Raw genomic sequence first — 13,790 nt, 5'->3', positions numbered from 1 at the left:
GCTCCAGTATTCTGGCCTGGAGAATTCCATGGACTATATAGTCCATGGGGTCTCAAAGAGTCGGACACAACTGAGTGACTTTCACTTCACTTCACCAAGGCATATGCTGGCTGAAGAGTGAGAGGATGGGTCAGAATCAAAGGTGGAAATATTTGTCAGGGTTATTCTGTTAAAGGTTCCAGTAAACTCAATTGGATAGTCCAACTTACTTTTTGCCAAAGGTTAGATTTAAAACATTAGGCCCTCTAAAATTGGAGTTGTTCTTTTTCTTCTCAAAGATGGTAATAATTGGTGAATTGTTGAGAGTTGGTGGAACTACCCTGAAGGGTTCCATTATTCCCATGAAAATTAGTAGTTCTTGTGGTAAGGAAATGTTTTAGGAATTGTTGATAATAGGTATGTCAACAACTTCCAATTGCATAATGCCCCTAGAAAGATCTAAATCTTTTTCATGTGTTTCTTTCATACTCCAGAAATAGTTTTGGCAAATGTTCAGAGAAGGCAGAAATTTGCCAGAACATACTCGTTAAAACCCCAGCTCACCTCTTTATGGAAACAATCTTAGACAAATCTTTTGTATGTCATTCAGACCCTCTAACTCGACTTTGGTGCCCATATGCATCATGTTATGAAATGTATGCATGCTTAAAAAACTTTTTTTTTCTTTCTGTAATTTGCCTAAGTGCTGCAATTTGACCTGAGTCATAATTTTGAAAGTCACCTTTTCTTTTTTAGTTAAAACTTTTACTTCCAGATCTTTATTAATACTTCCACAAGGGATTAAGAAACATCACAACATATGAGTTGAAATGCTTCAGTGTTTTAAAAAACATAAATTCATGAATGACACTGAAGATAAAAAGTAGTACTATTTATGAGTCTTAAGTTCATTGTCTTCTCCCTTAAAATCAAACCCAGATATCGTTCCAGGTAGGACTTTAACAAAGTTAAACAATAGAAGTAACAGGATCTTAAAACTATGGAAAATACTATAGTTGTTTCAATCAAATCAGATATAACAACTTAAGTCTGGTTGGAGATGGATGACAGATTTCAGTAATGGTATAGGGCCATTTGCTAACTGATTATTAGTTTAGAGTTACCCTTAAATTAATGTTAAATATATTTCAAATTCCAAAGCTTGTTCATGCATTCGATTATAATTCCCCTTGCCCCCAACTGGACTTCCCTGGTGGCTCAGATGGTAAAGAATCTGCCCGCAATGTGGGAGACCCGGCTTCCATCCCCGGGTCAGGAAGATCCCCTGAAGAAGAAAATGGCTACCCACTCCAGTATTCTTGCCTGGAGAATTCCATAGACAGAGGAGCCTGGTGGACTATAGTCCATGGGGTCACAAAGAGTCAGACATGACTGAAGCGACTTAGCATGCATGCAGTAACTTATTGAAGGGGAGAGAGTTAATAACCGTCAAATTTTCCCCACAATGTATTGGGAAAACTTAGTAGTGGAAAATAAATGAGGGGCTTTGGTTTACCTCATTTGGCCACCCTAAAGCCCACAGGAAGTCTAGAAACACCTCCCGGTATTACCAAGGGGCAGATAGAATCAGTTTGATTGGGTAACTTCAGAACACCCTGCATATGTGACTTTCAGTTGCAGTTGTTAACGCTAATAGCATCTTGTTATGTGATTTCAAAACAGATTCTATATGGGGTACCTGAAGGTCCTTCCCATACTCTGCCAACCAAACAGCTAGTGCTATTTTTAAATGGAAGCAGGCAGTCTGTAATTTCCATGACCATTACTTAGAGTGAGTTGGCAAGTTCAAAGCAGCTTTCATGAATATTCCCTGGGGGTTGTCAGTAAAAATTGGAGGTCTAGTAAAGTTATTTTTTCCCCAAATGGATGAAGGTTTTGGTTTTATTTTGTTTTAAGCATCTGTATGATATTTTGTGAGATTATTAAAGGATATATTAGACCAGTTTTTTAGGCTTTATTTCAACCTATCAACCGACCATAATTTTTATTAAGCTATGCTCCACCTCTGATTAGATTCCCAGATGTGTAACTGTTTCTGTTGTCTTCAAAGAGGCGATTTGGGGTGGACGTAGAGCTCCTTTTTATCAGCTTTAAAAAAGCAATTTTGTCTACCAGGCACCTGTTCTACTGATGTGGCCTGGCACATCTTTGCGACCCCATGGACTGTAGCCCACCAGGCTCCTCTGTCCATGAAATTTTCCAGGCAAGAATACTGGAATGGGTTGCCATTTCCTTCTCCAGGGGATCTTCCCAACCCAGGGATCAAACCCGTGTCTGTTGTGTCTCCTGCATTGGTAGGTGGGTTCCTTAGCAGCTGAGCCACCAGGGAAGCCCCTTCTATTGATAGGTGTAGGTGATTTTATTCTGATTATTTATATTCACTCCAGAACCAAAGGTTATGTAAGATCTGTCACTCATGTTTCACTCCACTCTCTAAAATGGTCACCGGAGACTCCCCCAGTCCTTAGAAGAAACCAGAATCTTACAGATTATTGCCTTCATCTTACAAAGGAAGAAATTAACACTCAGAGAAATTATCTAAGCTTTCTTTCACACGTCTGCAGAGCTAGTTAGTAAAAGAATTAGCACTGCTGCTGCTGCTAAGTCGCTTCAGTCGTGTCCGACTCTGTGTGACCCCATAGACGGCAGCCCGCCAGGCTCCCCCTTCCCTGGGATTCTCCAGGCACTTAGAACCCACTAAATCTGCATTGGAAAGAAATTGGGTGTATCTCCTTCCTTTGTTTTCTGCTCTGTTTTTAGAGATCTAATTCCCCTTTGGTGAACTGCTGAAGGCAATGAATACTGTTCATTCCCTAAACAAGCAGAGAGAGATTCTAGTCTACAAAGTCTTTCCTTTTGACATGGGAATGTGTTTTATTACCATAAGAGAGAACAGTTATAGTAAATCCCCTAACTCAGTGACTCTTCCACCTCATTAGTGGTAAAAAACAAAACAAACAAAAAAAAAAACTGGGAAATAAGTAATGACCAGTCAGGATAATTGTCCATGTACTTAAAATGTATTTTAAATGATAGATACAAAGCATATATGTCTTTTGATTAATTTATGTTATGATTTAGAAGAATTTCAATGTAAATTTCTTTTAGATTTCCTTCCTGTGATGTTAAACATTAGCATTTCAAAGGACAAAAATCATATTCCACCAGAATACTTGGTTTCACTAGTCTATGCAAAAAAAATCTAAGCCTTCCATGGTCTTATTAAGTATGTGGAGATATTTTGTCAGACTTACTCTTTTACTGAAAATAAAGTGATTTTCTAAATATCAGTATGTACTCTTTTAATGATCATGAAGCTTATTTCAAGCATTCATTTAAATTTTTAGTCATATTATGCATTATTTTTGAGGAACTTTTAACTCTGAATCATTTTTGGCCTTCACTTACCATGGAATAAGAAATTCATAACGAATTAAATGACAATGGTTTCTTTTGTAAAGATTCCAAAAAATTTAGTATGATTAAAAAGTAAAGGCTTTATCCTGAAAAAAATTATCTGTGGTTTTGTCCTTTAGTGTTGCCATATTTGTTTTTGCAAGTTATTGTATTTAAAAGTAGCTTTAGATAAAATGGAATCTAAACATAGAATAATTCCATTAGAAGTCAGCATAGTAGCTCCCATGGTAGGGGTAATGACTGAAATAGTCCAAGGGAGTTTCTGAGTGTTGGTGATGCTTGAGTGCTGGACACATAGGTGTGCTCAGGAGTAAGTGACACATTTGTGTGAATGTTTCTGTAGGTATTTTATGTCAGTTCAAAGTAAAAAAAAAAAAAAAAGATTAAAATGCTAAAGTAGATCCTATGAAATTTGCCCTGTACAACTTACAAACAAGTGACCTGTAGAATTTTGGTGGTAGTGTTTAGTCCCTGAGTCATGTCTGACTCTTTGTGATGCTGTGGTCTGGGGCCCACCAGGCTCCTCTGTCCATGGGATTTCCCAGGCAAGAGTGCTAGAGTGGTTTGCCATTTCCTTCTCCAGGGAATCTTCCTGACCCAGGGATCGAACTCACATCTCCTACATTGACAGCTAGATTCTTTACCACTGAGCCACCTGGGAATCCCAGTAGTAGTCTATACTACTTATTATTTGATTTCAAATTTAAGAGAATAGAATGAAAAAAACTGATGGATTGCTCCATTTTTCCCCTAAGTCCTTTCTATTACTCTAATAGGAATTTAGATGTTAAATTACTAAGTATTTACCAATTCAGGAAAAAGTTCTTAAACGTTAATTATATTTGTCATTATGGTAAAAACAAAGTAGGGCGTTCTACTGAGTTTCAGAAACCTTCTGAGTTTCTGAAATGTGAATTCTTTTCTTTTTCAAGTATATTTTAAACATCCTATTAAAGACTATCTTTTATTTTTTTTTAATTTTATTTTATTTTTAAACTTTACATAATTGTATTAGTTTTGCCAAATATCAAAATGAATCCATCACAGGTATACATGTGCTCCCCATCCTGAACCCTCCTCCCTCCTCCCTCCCCATACCATCCCTCTGGGTCGTCCCAGTGCACTAGCCCCAAGCATCCAGTATCGTGCATTGAACCTGGACTGGCATCTCGTTTCATACATGATATTTTACATGTTTCAATGCCATTCTCCCAAATCTTCCCACCCTCTCCCTCTCCCACAGAGTCCATAAGACTGTTCCATACATCAGCGTCACTTTTGCTGTCTCGTACACAGGGTTATTGTTATCATCTTTCTAAATTCCATATATATGCGTTAGTATACTGTATTGGTGTTTTTCTTTCTGGCTTACTTCACTCTGTATAATAGGCTCCAGTTTCATCTACCTCATTAGAACTGATTCAAATGTATTCTTTTTAATGGCTGAGTAATACTCCATTGTGTATATGTACCACAGCTTTCTTATCCATTCATCTGCTGATGGACATCTAGGTTGCTTCCATGTCCTGGCTATTATACACAGTGCTGCAATGAACATTGGGGTACACGTGTCTCTTTCCCTTCTGGTTTCCTCAGTGTGTATGCCCAGCAGTGGGATTGCTGGATCATAAGGCAGTTCTATTTCCAGTTTTTTAAGGAATCTCCACACTGTTCTCCATAGTGGCTGTACTAGTTTGCATTCCCACCAACAGTGTAAGAGGGTTCCCTTTCCTCCACACCCTCTCCAACATTTATTATTTGTAGACTTTTGGATCGCAGCCATTCTGACTGGTGTGAAATGGTACCTCATAGTGGTCTTGATTTGCATTTCTCTGATAATGAGTGATGTTGAGCATCTTTTCATGTGTTTGTTAGCCATCTGTATGTCTTCTTTGGAGAAATGTCTATTTAGTTCTTTGGCCCATTTTTTGATTGGGTCGTTTATTTTTCTGGAGTTGAGCTGGAGGAGTTGCTTGTATATTTTTGAGATTAGTTGTTTGTCAGTTGCTTCATTTGCTATTATTTTCTCCCATTCTGAAGGCTGTCTTTTCACCTTGCTGATAGTTTCCTTTGATGTGCAGAAGCTTTTAAGGTTAATTAGGTCCCATTTGTTTATTTTTGCTTTTATTTCCGATATTCTGGGAGGTGGGTCATAGAGGATCCTGCTGTGATGTATGTCAGAGAGTGTTTTGCCTATGTTCTCCTCTAGGAGTTTTATAGTTTCTGGTCTTATGTTTAGATCTTTAATCCATTTTGAGTTTATTTTTGTGTATGGTGTTAGAAAGTGGTCTAGTTTCATTCTTTTACAAGTGGTTGACCAGTTTTCCCAGCACCACTTGTTAAAGAGATTGTCTTTAATCCATTGTATATTCTTGCCTCCTTTGTCAAAGATAAGGTGTCCATATGTGCGTGGATTTATCTCTGGGCTTTCTATTTTATTCCATTGATCTATATTTCTGTCTTTGTGCCAGTACCATACTGTCTTGATAACTGTGGCTTTGTAGTAGAGCCTGAAGTCAGGTAGGTTGATTCCTCCAGTTCCGTTCTTCTTTCTCAAGATCGCTTTGGCTATTCGAGGTTTTTTGTATTTCCATACAAATTGTGAAATTATTTGTTCTAGCTCTGTGAAGAATACTGTTGGTAGCTTGATAGGGATTGCATTGAATCTATAAATTGCTTTGGGTAGTATACTCATTTTCACTATATTGATTCTTCCAATCCATGAACATGGTATATTTCTCCATCTATTAGTGTCCTCTTTGATTTCTTTCACCAGTGTTTTATAGTTTTCTATATATAGGTCTTTAGTTTCTTTAGGTAGATATATTCCTAAGTATTTTATTCTTTCCGTTGCAATGGTGAATGGAATTGTTTCCTTAATTTCTCTTTCTGTTTTCTCATTATTAGTGTATAGGAATGCAAGGGATTTCTGTGTGTTGATTTTATATCCTGCAATTTTACTATAGTCATTGATTAGTTCTAGTAATTTTCTGGTGGAGTCTTTAGGGTTTTCTATGTAGAGGATCATGTCATCTGCAAATAGTGAGAGTTTTACTTCTTCTTTTCCAATTTGGATTCCTTTTATTTCTTTTTCTGCTCTGATTGCTGTGGCCAAAACTTCCAAAACTATGTTGAATAGTAATGGTGAAAGTGGGCACCCTTGTCTTGTTCCTGACTTTAGAGGAAATGCTTTCAATTTTTCACCATTGAGGATAATGTTTGCTGTGGGTTTGTCATATATAGCTTTTATTATGTTGAGGTATGTTCCTTCTATTCCTGCTTTCTGGAGAGTTTTTATCATAAATGGGTGTTGAATTTTGTCAAAGGCTTTCTCTGCATCTATTGAGATAATCATATGGTTTTTATTTTTCAATTTGTTAATGTGGTGTATTACATTGATTGATTTTGCGGATATTGAAGAATCCTTGCATCCCTGGGATAAAGCCCACTTGGTCATGGTGTATGATCTTTTTAATGTGTTGCTGGATTCTGGTTGCTAGAATTTTGTTAAGGATTTTTGCATCTATGTTCATCAGTGATATTGGCCTGTAGTTTTCTTTTTTTGTGGGATCTTTGTCAGGTTTTGGTATTAGGGTGATGGTGGCCTCATAGAACGAGTTTGGAAGTTTACCTTCCTCTGCAATTTTCTGGAAGAGTTTGAGCAGGATAGGTGTTAGCTCTTCTCTAAATTTTTGGTAGAATTCAGCTGTGAAGCCATCTGGACCTGGGCTTTTGTTTGCTGGAAGATTTTTGATTATAGTTTCAATTTCCGTGCTTGTGATGGGTCTGTTAAGATTTTCTATTTCTTCCTGGTCGAGTTTTGGAAAGTTGTACTTCTCTAAGAATTTGTCCATTTCTTCCACGTTGTCCATTTTATTGGCATATAATTGTTGATAGTAGTCTCTTATGATCCTTTGTATTTCTGTGTTGTCTGTTGTGATCTCTCCATTTTCATTTCTAATTTTATTGATTTGATTTTTCTCCCTTTGTTTCTTGATGAGTCTGGCTAATGGTTTGTCAATTTTATTTATCCTTTCAAAGAACCAGCTTTTGGTTTTGTTGATTTTTGCTATGGTCTCTTTTGTTTCTTTTGCATTTATTTCTGCTCTAATTTTTAAGATTTCTTTCCTTCTACTAACCCTGGGGTTCTTCATTTCTTCCTTTTCTAGTTGCTTTAGGTGTAGAGTTAGGTTATTTATTTGACTTTTTTCTTGTTTCTTGAGGTGTGCCTGTATTGCTATGAACTTTCCCCTTAGGACTGCTTTTACCGTGTCCCACAGGTTTTGGGTTGTTGTGTTTTCATTTTCATTCGTTTCTATGCAAATTTTGATTTCTTTTTTGATTTCTTCTGTGATTTGTTGGTTATTCAGCAGCGTGTTGTTCAGCCTCCATATGTTGGAATTTTTAATCGTTTTTCTCCTGTAATTGAGATCTAATCTTACTGTATTGTGGTCAGAAAAGATGCTTGGAATGATTTCTATTTTTTTGAATTTACCAAGGCTAGCTTTATGGCCCAGGATGTGATCTATCCTGGAGAAGGTTCCATGTGCGCTTGAGAAAAAGGTGAAATTCATTGTTTTGGGATGAAATGTCGTATAGATATCAATTAGGTCTAACTGGTCTATTGTATCATTTAAAGTTTGTGTTTCCTTGTTAATTTTCTGTTTAGTTGATCTATCCATAGGTGTGAGTGGGGTATTAAAGTCTCCCACTATTATTGTGTTATTGTTAATTTCTCCTTTCATACTTGTTAGCATTTGTCTTACATATTGTGGTGCTCCCATGTTGGGTGCATATATATTTATAATTGTTATATCTTCTTCTTGGATTGATCCTTTGATCATTATGTAGTGACCTTCTTTGTCTCTCTTCACAGCCTTTGTTTTAAAGTCTACTTTATCTGATATGAGTATTGCTACTCCTGCTTTCTTTTGGTCCCTATTTGCATGGAAAATCTTTTTCCAGCCCTTCACTTTCAGTCTGTATGTGTCCCCTGTTTTGAGGTGGGTCTCTTGTAGACAACATATGTAGGGGTAAAGACTATCTTTTAATAAAAAGAAGTAGAACTCACTTTGAAGTAAAGTATTCTTCAAATTTATTTATATGATCTGTAATACATGGCAACCCACCCCAGTACTCTGGCTTGGAGAATTCCATGGACAGAGGAGTCTGGCAGGCTACAGTCCACAGGGTCACAAAGAGCTGGACACGACTAAGCGACTAAACACTTTCAATGCACGGTTCTTATTTTTTCCTGTGACTTGGAAACAAGGAGAAATGTTTACTCTTCAAATTAATCTTTGACAGGTTGCCTCTGCCGGAGCAGACCTTCATGGGCTACTGGACAATTGGTCAGTCAAGAAATGGAATGCAAAAACTGCTGTGTCCAGCAGAAACTCATCATATAGACGTTAAGGTTGATATCATTATTTTTTCATTAGAATATTGAATGTTATCTGTTTTTCAGTATCTTCCCTGGAGGAAAATTTATTCAATCTTAGAAATGACTTATTCTGATGTTATTTCAGAATAGATTTAGCTTCTTCTGTGATTCTCAAGTGAGTCTGGCCTCTGAGGGTCATGATATAGGTAATTGCTAATGATTGGTAGAATTCCTAAGAGCTAATCTGTATTTTAGGAAAGTCAGGCAGGACAGTTACTCCATTATGTTTGTTTTCAAGAAAAAAGGCAAAGAAATATCAATCACTAGTTGCAGTAGCAATCCTGCTAGGTTTGACTGTGGGGAATTAACTGCTTATAAAATCAATAGAAAGGACAAGAGGGATAGAAGTCAAGGGGCCACTGCTGGACTTTTGGTTTCAGGATTAGCGTTTTGCTTCTGCACAATAAGACCGGACTAGCAAACTTTTCCTGTAAGGGGCTGGATAGTGGTGGCTCAGTGGTTAAGAACCCACCTACCAATGCAGAAGACATTAGAGACCGGGGTTTCATCCCTGCGTCAGGAAGACCCCCTACAGCAGGAAATGGCAATGCACTCCAGTATTCTTGCCTGGAAAATTCCAAGGACAGAGGAGCCTGACTGGCTACAGTCCATAAGCTTGCAAAGAATCGAACACGACTGAGCAACTGCACACACACACACACACACACACACACACACACACACGAGTAAATATTTTAGGCATGGTGGCCATACAGATTCTGTCACAGCTCCTCAGCTTTGCCATGGTAGCACAAAAGCAGCCTCAGGCAATACGGTAACAAATGAGTGACACTGTGTCCTAGTAAAATTTTATCGACACAATCAGGGAGTGGATCAGACTCGACCTGTGAGCTACGGTTTGTTAGCCCTTGTAGTAGAGCATAGACTCTGACTGCTCATATTTGTCAGATTCTCCTTGTCCACACTGACTGCAGGAGGATAGCTTCTGCTGCTCATCTGCCTTACAAATCTCATGCAAGTGCATTTAATTGGCAGAAGCTAAATCATATCCAGAATGCTTGCTGCAAAGGAGTATAAGAAATGAAGTATTTCGTCGTCTAGCTCCTAAGATACAATTTAGACAGAAGGGGTAATAGCACCCGTGAATGTGTGCATGCTCAGTCACTCAGTCGTGTCTGACTCTTTGTGATCCCATGGACTGTATAGCCCACCAGGCTCCTCTGTCCATGGACTTTTCCCGGCAAGAATACTGGAGTGTTTTGCCATTTCCTACTCCGAGGGATCTTCTCAACCCAGGGATCGAACCCAAGTCTCCTGCATCTCCTGTATTGACAGGTGGATTCTTTTACCAGTACACCACCTGGGAAGCCCCGGCTGCTGCAGTAGTCACTATCTGACCCAAAAAGTGTTGATTAATTAAGGACTGTAAGGGCATGCAAATCAACTGTATAAAAAAATTATTCTCCTGGTTTGGACAGCTCTGGGTCCCCATACTTGTAGTTCAGAACTTGCAGTTGACTTAGGAAAGAGTAAAGTAATGAGAACTCCTATGGGATTTTATATCTGATATATTTTCTGAATAAAAAGAAAATGAGAAATTAAATATGATAGCACATGTGAAAGCCTTTATAAATGCAACTATATGGTATTATTATTGTCATAAGTATCATGCCAGTCAATAAAATGAGAAGAGGTATGTCAAGATAGTGAGTATTTGAATTGAAAATCTTAGTTTGGAAGAACTCTAACTTTTCTACATTTTTATAACTACCCAAATATCTTATTGCAGATAACTACTTTTTTTTAAAATAGGGTCCAGCACTCATACACATACAGGAGTATCCAATAGAAAGACATGAAGGAAGATCCCAAACCTTTACCGAAGAATGTAGCTCCTGGAGGTTACCATTGGATGAAATGAACTTAATCTGTGATGTCGCTACAGCACATGGTATGTCAGTTTATTCTTTTGATTTTTCCTTCCTGCACTGGTTTTTTTTAAAAATCCAGATCAAAATAATCTCTAGACATCAATAAGTCTATGCTAGACTCAGTCACTGTGCCATGCTTGGATTGGATAGCAATTATATGTAATTTAGATCTAATTTCCTATAACAACCTAACAAAATACTATTGTGGAATCCACATAAGCATGACTGAGTTCATATGCACGTCTGTTTCTCATTACAATTGTAGCACAAAGTTAAACTCACCCCGGGCTCATGCTAAAAATAGAAGGGGGAAAGAAAAAGGAAAAACATTGGATTTTTTTTGGCTGGGATTCCAGTTTGGTGATTACATGTATTCTGAAAGCAGGGTTGGAGGATTTGCAGTCATTAAACCTCTCATTGTAAAGAATGGCAAATAAAGGATGTGAGTTTTTGGCGTCTGCATCTCTGGACTGTTGCCATTACCTACTGATTCATGCAGTATGTCCTAGGTACTTTTTGGCAGAAGTACCTGCCAAAAATTGATGGCAGTTACTAAGGTGATATCAACAGAAGTGATGACAGGGGGAAGGGAGAGACTCACTAACTTATCTACAATGGGGATTATTCAGGCAAAAATTAGGAAGCAAGCTTTTGTTTGTGTACATTCTATCAATGTTTGTTCCTAAAATCAGCTATGTTGAGTAAAAATATGTGCTTTTAAAATGTACAGGGGTTTTGTTGGTAACAGTCTGGTGTTCCTATTAAGATATTTTACATTCACTGTGTGTTGGGTTTATTGGTCACTTAGTCCTGTCTGACTCTTTGTGACCCCATGATCGTATGTGACCCGCCAGTCTCCTCTGTCCATGGAGTTCTCTAGACAAGAATACTGGAGTGGGTTGCCATTTCCTTCTCCAGGGGGTCTTCCTACCCAGGGATCGAACTCCAGTCTCCTGCACTGCAAGTGAATTCTTTACTGGCTGAGCCATCAGGGAAGCCCTATTATGTAGGGAATAATATGAATGTAGAAAGTGAAGAAGACCTAAAGAGCTTCTTGATGAAAGTAAAAGAGGAGAGTGAAAAAGTTGGCTTAAAACTCAACATTCAGAAGACTAAGATCATGGCATCTGGTCCCATGGCAAATAGATGGGGAAACAGTGGAAACAATGACAGACTTTATTTTGGGGGGCTCCAAAATCACTGTAGATGGCGACTACAACCATGAAATTAAAAGACGCTTACTCCTTGGAAGGAAAGTTATGACCAACCTAGACAGCATATTAAAAAGCAGAGACATTACCTTGCCAACAAAGGTCCGTCTAGTCAAGGCTATGGTTTTTTTCCAGTGGTCATGTATAGATGTGAGAGTTGGACTGTAAAGAAAGCTGAGCACCGAAGAATTGATGCTTTTGAACTGTGGTGTTGGAGAAGACTCCTGAGAGTCCCTTGGACTGGAAAGAGATCCAACCAATCCATCCTAAAGGTGATCAGTCCTGGGTGTTCATTGGAAGGACTGATATTGAAGCTGAAACTCCAGTACTTTGGCCACCTGAGGCAAAGAGCTGACTCATTGGAAAAGACCCTGATGCTGGGAACAATTGAGGGCAGGAGGAGAAGGGGACAACAGAAGATGGTTGGATGGCATCACCGACTCGATGGACATGAGTTTGGGTAAACTCCGAGAGTTGATGGTGAACAGGGAGGCCTGGCGTGCTGCAGTCCATGGGGTTGCAAAGAGTTGGACACGACTGAGCGACTGAACTGAACTGAACTGAAAATGTCTTAATAGCCACACTAGTCCCTCACATAATTTAACCAACAAAAACTCTGTACATTTTAGAAGCACATATTTTTACTCAACATAGCTAAAGTTAGGAACAAACATCCACAGAACGTATGTGAGTAGAGAATGTGTATAGGTCTTACTGATAAAGTTTGAACTTTGGCTCTTGTCTCATTTTTAGAGATTGTGAATAAGTATGCTGTGAACCTCTGCCTCATGTCAGTGACAGGGGTTGTTAAACCTTGTCACAGTCTCACAGTTCTTCTCAACGCAGCATTCCAGGCAGCCACGGCCAGCCAGTCAGAACTGGTCCTTAAAAATGAAACTCATTTGCTGTCTCTCACATAATTTAACCCTCTGTTTCAGTATTGTCCACATTTGCAAACTGGACCTTTGTGTTGTTTTTTTAATCTCTTTAGTTTTTTTGCCTATTTTGTATTTGGGAGAGAAAAGAATATTTTCTTGGTTCTCTTAGAATCAGTTAGATAGATAGATATGTTTGAGCCAGAGACCAAACAGTACTTAATGCTGCAATAAGAGAGGACAATTGATGTTTGTGAAGTATATTTCTATTAATACTTTTATTATATTTCCAAAGTTGCTCAATAAATGTTGAATTGAATTTATTTGTGCTGATAGACACATTAAAAACATTCTTAAATTATAAGTCATGTGGTTCTGATGTTCGGAACTGTAGTTCCTACACAGCTCACAGTGTCTCCTAAATAACGCCTTTCTCTGATCTCCTACTGACTTGTGTTTCTTATCAATGTCAGCTTATTTGTTTAATTTATCTTTATATATATTTGGTCTTTATGTGTGCACATCACACACATACACACACACACACACATACAAGCACTATATTTTTTTCCTGAAATTTCCAGCATAGTCCCACATATTTCATTATCATAGCTTATACCTTAGTTTGGGGTTCAGAAAATATGACCACTTGTAAATAGATACCTGGATGATGAGTGATATTAATAGTGATTATTATACAGAAGCAGCTTAATCCCTTGCTTTAGGGTGCCCAGAAATAGAGATTATGGTTAACAGTCCAGAACCTGGCTACTCAAAGGGACGCCCTCAAGCCTAGAGCAGTGACATTTCCTGGGTTCTTACTGGAAAGGCAGAGTGAAACCCCACCCCAGAGCCCCTGCCTCAAGCTTAGAGCAGTGACATTTCCTGGGAGCTCATTGGAAAGGCAGAGTGAAACCCCACCCCAGAGCCCCTGAGTCAGAATCTGCACTTT

At 38.3% G+C, this 13,790-nt stretch overlaps 1 protein-coding gene across 4 annotated transcripts in view; it reads left to right on the top strand.

Annotated features, from left to right (window-relative positions):
• Positions 1-13,790, top strand: part of VWA8 (von Willebrand factor A domain containing 8) — a 401,096-nt gene that overhangs the window by 213,414 nt on the left and 173,892 nt on the right. For all 4 annotated transcript variants that reach the window (XM_027557142.1, XM_027557141.1, XM_027557144.1 and 1 more), the window contains exons 27-28: positions 8,725-8,833; positions 10,634-10,772. In XM_027557142.1, coding sequence (XP_027412943.1) covers positions 8,725-8,833; positions 10,634-10,772 — 248 coding nt within the window. The remainder of the gene's footprint in view (positions 1-8,724; positions 8,834-10,633; positions 10,773-13,790) is intronic.

This window comes from Bos indicus x Bos taurus, chromosome 12, assembly GCF_003369695.1.
Source record: "Bos indicus x Bos taurus breed Angus x Brahman F1 hybrid chromosome 12, Bos_hybrid_MaternalHap_v2.0, whole genome shotgun sequence".
Lineage (NCBI taxonomy): Eukaryota > Metazoa > Chordata > Mammalia > Artiodactyla > Bovidae > Bos > Bos indicus x Bos taurus.
Note: the sequence above shows the minus strand (reverse complement) of the source record. Positions and strands in the feature narration are given on the sequence as shown.